Source organism: Beta vulgaris, chromosome 6, assembly GCF_026745355.1.
Source record: "Beta vulgaris subsp. vulgaris cultivar EL10 chromosome 6, EL10.2, whole genome shotgun sequence".
NCBI lineage: Eukaryota > Viridiplantae > Streptophyta > Magnoliopsida > Caryophyllales > Amaranthaceae > Beta > Beta vulgaris.
The window spans coordinates 43938175-43945719 of record NC_079207.1 but is presented as its reverse complement, the minus strand read 5'-3'; the positions used below and the strand labels follow the sequence as shown (position 1 = coordinate 43945719).

The 7545-nt window shown below is 39.1% G+C and overlaps 1 protein-coding gene across 1 annotated transcript; it reads left to right on the top strand.

The window, feature by feature from the left end:
• The first annotated feature begins 5566 nt into the window (after positions 1-5566).
• Positions 5567-7338, top strand: LOC104896926 (protein WHAT'S THIS FACTOR 9, mitochondrial). The gene has a single exon (XM_010683714.4). It carries the CDS (start codon positions 5582-5584, stop codon positions 6794-6796), a length of 1215 nt encoding a protein of 404 aa, XP_010682016.3. The 5' UTR covers positions 5567-5581; the 3' UTR covers positions 6797-7338.
• The last annotated feature ends 207 nt before the right edge of the window (positions 7339-7545 follow it).

Below are 7545 nucleotides of genomic sequence, written 5' to 3'. Positions count from 1 at the left end.
AGGTTACTTGTATGAACAATTGGGGTTACTGATACGAATAAAATGGGGTTATTTATGTGAACAACATGAGGTTACTAATATGATTAACTGGGGTTACTAGTATGAATAAATGGGATATTACTCCTTACGAATGAATGAGGTTACTCGTATTAATAAGTGGGGGTTACTTGTATGAACAATTGGGAATACTGATACGAATAAAATGTGGTTCCATATGTGGAGAAGATGAGGTTACTCACATGATTAAATGGGGATACTAGTATTAATAAATATGATTACTCCTTATAAGCGAATGAGGTTACTCGTATTAATAAATAGGGAGTTACTTGTGTGAAAAATTGGGGTTACTCGTATGATTAAATGAGATTACTTGTATAAATAAATGTGGTTACTATTATGATTAAACGAGGTTACTCATAAGATTAAACAAGGTTACTCATAATACTAAATGAGGTTACTCATAGTATTAAACGAGGTTACTCCAACAATAAAAGGGGTTACTCATATAATATTGTTAAAATTGCAAAAAAAATTGAAAATTCATCAATTAGATTGAACAATCCTTTGCTTGGTCTAGATTTTAGAGTTATTTTATAAGGTTAACATACACCACACCATTTTATTAACTAACACCACAACAATGAGTCCAACCAAACCAAACACCACCACCACCACTCCAGCCCCATTTTATTCAAACGAATGGGGTTTACTAGTAACCCCACTCATCAGCGCTCCCACATCGCCCTTTACTCCCCTCCCTCCGCCCGTCTCCTCAACACCGTACTACTCCCTTCCCTTCCCTTTAGCCGTTCTCACTCTCTTTCTCACTCCTTGTCATCGACCACCATTAACGAATCTCGGCAACTCCTTCACTCATCTACAATCTCCGGCTCGACATCTTCTTCATCGTTCTTCAGCTTTCCCATGTTGGGCATCGTTATTGTTGCGTTCTTCATCTTCAGACTTTCGCGTTCTTCACCACATTGGGGTTAGGCTGGGGAGCTAGGAGTTACTCGCGTTTGGGATTATACCTTCTTTTTCCCGCTTGGGCCTCATATATGGGCCGCTACACGCGAAATTATGGGTGTGGCCGATCATATATGAGAATTTGTGTATTTTATAGCCGAAATTGTAATTTTTTTAATTATTAGCTGATATTTTATTAACGTTACAAATTTTTATAACGTTGAAATGTAACCGTTAATAAAATCAGCACAAGAAGACCATAAATTTGCACAAATAACATACATGGCAACCCCCCACTTATGTTCAGTGGGCCTCTGACGCGCGTCAGGACCACTGACAACAAAGGCAGCTTTGGGCCAACTACTCACTCACGCTTAGCTTCAAGTGATGTGTTCCATTGCATATTTCTTCCTCCCTTTTTCTCTCCTGCTTAGCGTTTCACTAGCTTAAAAAAAACTCGCCCAACTTTTTCGCCACGCAGTGAGTTTCTACTTCTCCAATGCAAGCCATTCGAGGTGCATCTGGCGTAGAAGTCTAGACTAACAAGCTCCAAGGACCAATTGTCCCAATTATGGGTGTTAACAAGCCGAACCGAGACCGAACTTGACTAGGCTCGGCTCGGCTCAAGAACAAATTTGATTGGGCTCGACTCGAGCTCGAGCTTAAAATATTAGGCTCGAGCTCGAGTCACAAAATTACAGCTCGGCTCGAGTTCGACAGGCTCGAAAAGCTCGAATATTAACTCAACCTAAGCAAATCCAAAGTTTGATTGAGGCCCAAACATTTATTGGTTTAAAGGCCCAATGTCCAAACTTGCTAATTTGCAAGGCTAAGCAAATAGTAAGCCAACTGTAGAGATTTAAGAAGTCAAGATTTCTTTTATAGAGCTTTAAACGCATACCCTCATGTTATGCCACCAATGTGGGACACCTTAGTTATAACTCTTCCTTTGTTTCTTCCCCAACCCTCTGCTCATTTCCATTTGCCGTCAACCCGTCATATTACCAAATACCAACTTCATGCTCTTCTTTCTCTTTGAGATCTCCCCAGTTTATTTTATTTTTGAAGATTTATTGGTGACTTTGGAGCTAAAAGACTGAAAATTTTATTTTATTTGTGTTGCTCTTGCTGAGTGAAATTAAAGAAGAGTGAAGATGAGGGGAGAGTCTAAGTTTGGGGTTGCTGCTCTTCTTTCTCTCTCTTCCATTTGTGGAGCTGAAGTGTCTCTGGTGGCTCAACTTTTCTCAGTTAGTTCCTGATCATGTTGATCATGCAAGCGGTGATCAATTAATTGATCAATTGGAAGAGTGGCTCAATTAGCTTTGCTTCAAGTACCTAGTTCCTTTATGTGTGGAGAATGATCAATCAGCCTATAATAGCTTGTCAAGTTATGTGATATATGATGTTCAAATTTTCAACTCTATTTTTATGAGTGGTCCGGTTCCAATAAATTTAAAGGTCATGGAAGACTAAACTCGCTTACATACAGAGTTTAGACATAAAAGAAAAAACAAACTGAAATTATTTTTGATGAATGTAGAAAGGTGTTTTTTTCGGGGAAGAAAAATAAAGCAGCAAAAATGATGGATTCAACCTTCAAAAACATCTTCATGGAGAAAGATCCAAAAGCCATTAAGCAAAATCAAGAAATTCACCGAGAACCAAGGACGTTAGAGTAAAGGTTAAACTTAACAAACATATATGAAACAGAGGTATCAAAAGTGTTCCAGGCACTCAAATACTACATATCAATTACTTTTTGTTAGTAACAAACCTATTTTTCAAATTTGAAAATATTATAATTATTAACATGTTGTTTTTAACCATAGTCATTAATTAATTTTTTTTATCTAATATTGAAATATTTTTAGCAATTAAAAAACTATCGAGCCTGTTCGCGAGTTTTCGAGCTGAACTTGAGGTGGCTCAGGCTCGGCTTGTTAGAGTCTCGAGCCGAGGTTGAACTCGAGCCGAGCTCTCTCGAGCTAAGCTTTGACTGAACTTTGACCGAGCCGAACTCGAATAGTTTGCGAGCCACCCTGGCTTGTTCACACCCCTAGTCCCAATAGTAAAACCAAGTAAAGTTAGCTTTAATTTTTGCTAGAGCAACCAAAACCTTCCCATTGAAAATGATATAAGGAGGTGATGAGTGGAGTGTACAAGAGAGATAAGGAAAATGAAGGAAAACAATTTTCTTTCATTTTGAAGGAAAAATGATTTTCCGTAATGGGTAGAGCAATTTTACCGCAAAAGAAAATGATTTTACACTATTTTGCAAATCAAATAATGTAAAATTGAAAATAGAGAAAAACAGTTTTACTAGGGAAAATATTTTACGCCTTACCAAACGGAGCATTTATTCTTGTTTCCTCTAACCTACCATCTCCATTCTCCCTCTCTTGCTCTCAACATTTAGAACGTGAATTTTTGGAAAATTAAGTTCGAAATTTGTTTAATTTTACCTGTGCGTTTAGCAACTGAGTTTAAAAGTTGTAACAATCTTGGGATAGACCTCATTCTTTCATGCTTTTATAGATTTTTTTTTAAAGGATAGGAGTTAGCTCAAGCTGGTAGAGCGCTCCCCTTTGGCCCTTGAGGTCAGGGGATCGATCCTTAGAGCATCTCCGATGGTTTCATATAAGGGCATGCTTGCAATTTTTGTTAAATATGTAGATGTAGCTTAACCACTGGAGAGAAGAAAAATAAACCTGCTTGCAAGCAAGTGTAGCTCTAACAAGCTAAGTAGCTCGAAAAAAATAAGAGTGAACACATCCAATTATAATATGCCATGTGGAAACTTTTATTTATTTCTATGTTTTAGAAAAATGACAAGCTAAAAAGTGGTGCAGCTTACCATTAGGAGACTATGTAGCTAGAAAACAATGTTGCTTAAAAAGATGACGTGGCAAGTCAAGCTACAAAGTGTTGTAGCTTACCATTGGAGTTGCTCTTATCCCAACATTATGTTGAGGTATTTCCTTAGCATCCTTAGTAAAGTGTAACAATTGATTTATAACAGTTGGTGTAGTCATTAGTAAAAAAACTCATTTGCTAAACGACGCCCTAGAAATTCCTACTAACGCCCTAAATATAGTATTTTTATACTGTATTTGTATACTTCCCTAAACCCTCCTCCAATTTCAAAAGTCCACTTCCCGCTACACCACCACCACCACCACCATCTTCTTCTCCACCAAACCACCAACACCACTGTACCCCGACACACCACCAACACCACCGTATCCCGACACACCACCACCACCACCACCATCTTCTTTCATTCCACGGCACCACCACCGCCACCGTACCTAGCTCCAGCCAATGACAAATGTTCCAGTTCGTTGAAACATGCCTTCACTTACCATATAGTTAGCTTTCAAGCTTTACATGAATAGGGAATTTGATATCTATGCCAAAAGACAAAAAAGACCACTACTACCAGCTAGCAAAGGTTCGCAAAACATGGTCATGCCAAGCCCGATAAAGTTCTACATTCATAAAACTGCACATCTAGACCAAATCAACATTCCACAAGAAGCACTTGGGATTCCTGTTAGATTGTGAGGACTTTTGAAACTTTCTCAAGCCAGGAGTACTCATTACTCAACCACATATTTAATTCTACTCTTTTATGCTCCACGACATTTAGCGATAGAAGATCCACTGTTTACCAGATCCCATGGCATAAATTTCAAAACAAGCTGCTTCTCTTTGGAGGCGCCTGAAATTTTTCTAAATTTTTTTTTAAAAAAAATAAGGGAGGCGCGCACCAAGGACGCCCCACCACCGGTGGAGGCGTCCTTGGCAGGCGCTCTACCACATGGTGAGGCGCCTGCCAAGGACGCCTCCACCGGTGGTGGGGCGTCCTTGGTGGGCGCCTCCCTTATTTTCTGATTTTTTTTTAAAAAAATAAGAGAGGCGTCTACCAAGGACGCCCCACCACCGGTGGAGGCATACTTGGCAGGCGCCTCACCATGTGGTGAGGCGCCTGCTAAGGACGCCGGCGCCTCCTTTATTTTTTAAAAAAAAAATTCAAAAAACACAGAGAGAAAAACAATTTTTGTTGGAAATTCAGGTAATTTGTTATGTAATTTTCAGTTAAATTCTGAAGAAAATTGATTGCTTAGTTTGTAATTATTATTTTTGATGAGATTGACGATATGTACCCATCTTGTAAAAGGGTCTTGGATGTAGAAGAAGATGATAGAAAAGCAGTTAGTCCTTTGTCACTCAAAATAATCACTACCACCATCCTCCACCAATAAACAAATGTAACTGCTTTTCAGAAAACTTGGATATTGAGAACAACGGGTACTTTGGGTACATTGAGACACAGTGAGGAGGATTGGGGACAATGGATGAGAGCCTAAAGATAAAGATGATGACAGAGGATTGGGAACAATGGATGAGAGCCTGAAGATGAAGATGAAGATGAAGATGAAGATGAAGACAGAGAAGTTGATTTTTTGTAGAGGAGAGAGAAAAACAATGCAAAGTATATAAATACATTATAAAAATGCTGTATTTAGGGCGTTAGTAGGAAATTCTAGGACGTCGTTTAGCAAAGCCCTAAAAAAACATAGAGCTGGTTACCAAAAATCCCCATCCAAAAGCAATGCGAAACCCAATGTTGTTCTACTCTCTCAATCGACTGAATTCCTCCCTCCTCGTCTTTGTTCCTCACATCTCACTCCGCCGAGCATTCATCGACGCCAAAATCAAATGGGTTCGAGACCCGTACCTCGATTTCGTAGTTTCTAGAGAGAAAAATCTCCTCCCTTGTCTCTCTCTTAAACACCTCCTTCTTTCTTCTCCGTCTTTCTCTCTCCCCATCTCTCTTGCTTCCCTCCATAAACCTCGCTTAAACCTCCCCTCACACACCACTTCACTCTACTTCTTCCATAAATACCCTTCTCTTTTCACTCTCTCTCCTCCTCTTGTCAAACTCACCCCTGAATTTCTGGCACTTCATAACGAAGAGCAAGAAATCCATGATTCAGTGTTGCACAAAGAATCCGCTGCTCTTAGGTTGGTTCAGTTGTTAATGCTTACTCGAGCTTGTAGGATACCTATTAATATTCTTAATGATTTAAGATTTGATCTGGGTTTGCCTGATGATTATTTGCTTGATTTTGTTTCGTATTTTCCTGAGTATTTTAGGGTTTGCAGTTTAAAATGTAGTGGGAATAATGGGGAATTGGGTGGTATGGAAGTTGGGTTAGAGTTGATTAGCTGGAGGAAACAATTGGGTGTGCCTGCCATTTTGAAGAAAGTGTTTGGGGATGATTTGGGGTGTAATAGCCATAGGGGTAGAATTGTTGAATTCCCAATGTGTTTCGCACCTGGGTTTGATTTGGAGAAGAAGGCTAGGGATTGGGTTGAAGAGTGGCAATGTTTGCCTTACATTTCTCCTTATGAGGATGCATTTCATTTGGCGCCACGAAGTGACCAAGCTGAGAAGTGGACAGTGGCTGTGCTCCATGAGATTCTCAGTCTTTTGGTCTCGAAAAAGACTGAAATGAAGAATATCTTAAGATTAGGAGAGTATTTGGGGTTTGGGTTGAGGTTTAAGAAGGCATTGTTTCGTCATCCGGGTATATTCTATGTTTCGAATAAGATCAAGACACAGACTGTGGTTCTTAAAGAAGCGTTTAGGAAAGATGTTTTGCTAGAAAATCATCCCTTGATTGGTATGCGGCACCGGTATGTTTACCTCATCAACAAGTCCAGGAAAGGAAAGAAACGAGTGAAATATTTAAGTTCTGGCTCTTCTTTGCTGATGAGTAGGTCTGATTCTGACAAGAACGTCAATCGTGCTTCTGAAAAATAAGTAACGGGTATTAACTTAGGGTGATTTTATCCCTCAGACCCAAACCCAACCTTCAGACCGCTCCAGACTACCAATATTCTTGCTCTTAGGCTAGAATTGTGGATGGACAGTGGCACTTCTGATGATAATGGTTGGGTATGGCCGTATGGGGTAAGGTAAAGGCGGAGCCGTGGAGGGGTGGTGCAGATTGATTGATAATATATGTTCTTGCAAGAGCACTGAGCACTTGGTGTGGAAGATGGCTATTAAGAGAGAAAAGTATGTTCTTTTTTATCTGGATAATACAGCATATTACATCCAGATTCTAGGTTTTGTGCAATGTGCTACCGCTTATTGTAGAGCATTGTTTATGGGGGCCAATTGTATGAAGATTAGGTGTTTGTTTGGTTGAATATAGGTATTGTAAGTTATTTGGAAATTTATTTTTTCATCTAATTATGTTTTAAGAATTGCTAAACGTTATTTGGTTACCTAGGTCTCCATCGATAAGGTAATTCCTTTCCTTTTGTGCAATGTAGAATTTACTAGTAATTTTTTCTTCTCATGAATTTGTCAATCAAACATCACCAAAAAATTCCAATTCTTAGGAATTCTGTATTCTTATGTTAAACAATGTCAACTAAATAACATCTATAAATCTTATATTGATTGATCGAAAGATCCGTGTTAGTACCTTTTGAGCTGTACGTTGGGTAGGCTATTCAACCGGTGGTTGTCCTACAAAACTTACTGGGTTGGTAAATGTCACA

What these genes read in the sequence shown, in the direction of transcription:
- LOC104896926 (XM_010683714.4), top strand. Translation starts at nt 5,582, where the DNA reads ATGCGAAACCCAATGTTGTTCTACTCTCTCAATCGACTGAATTCCTCC.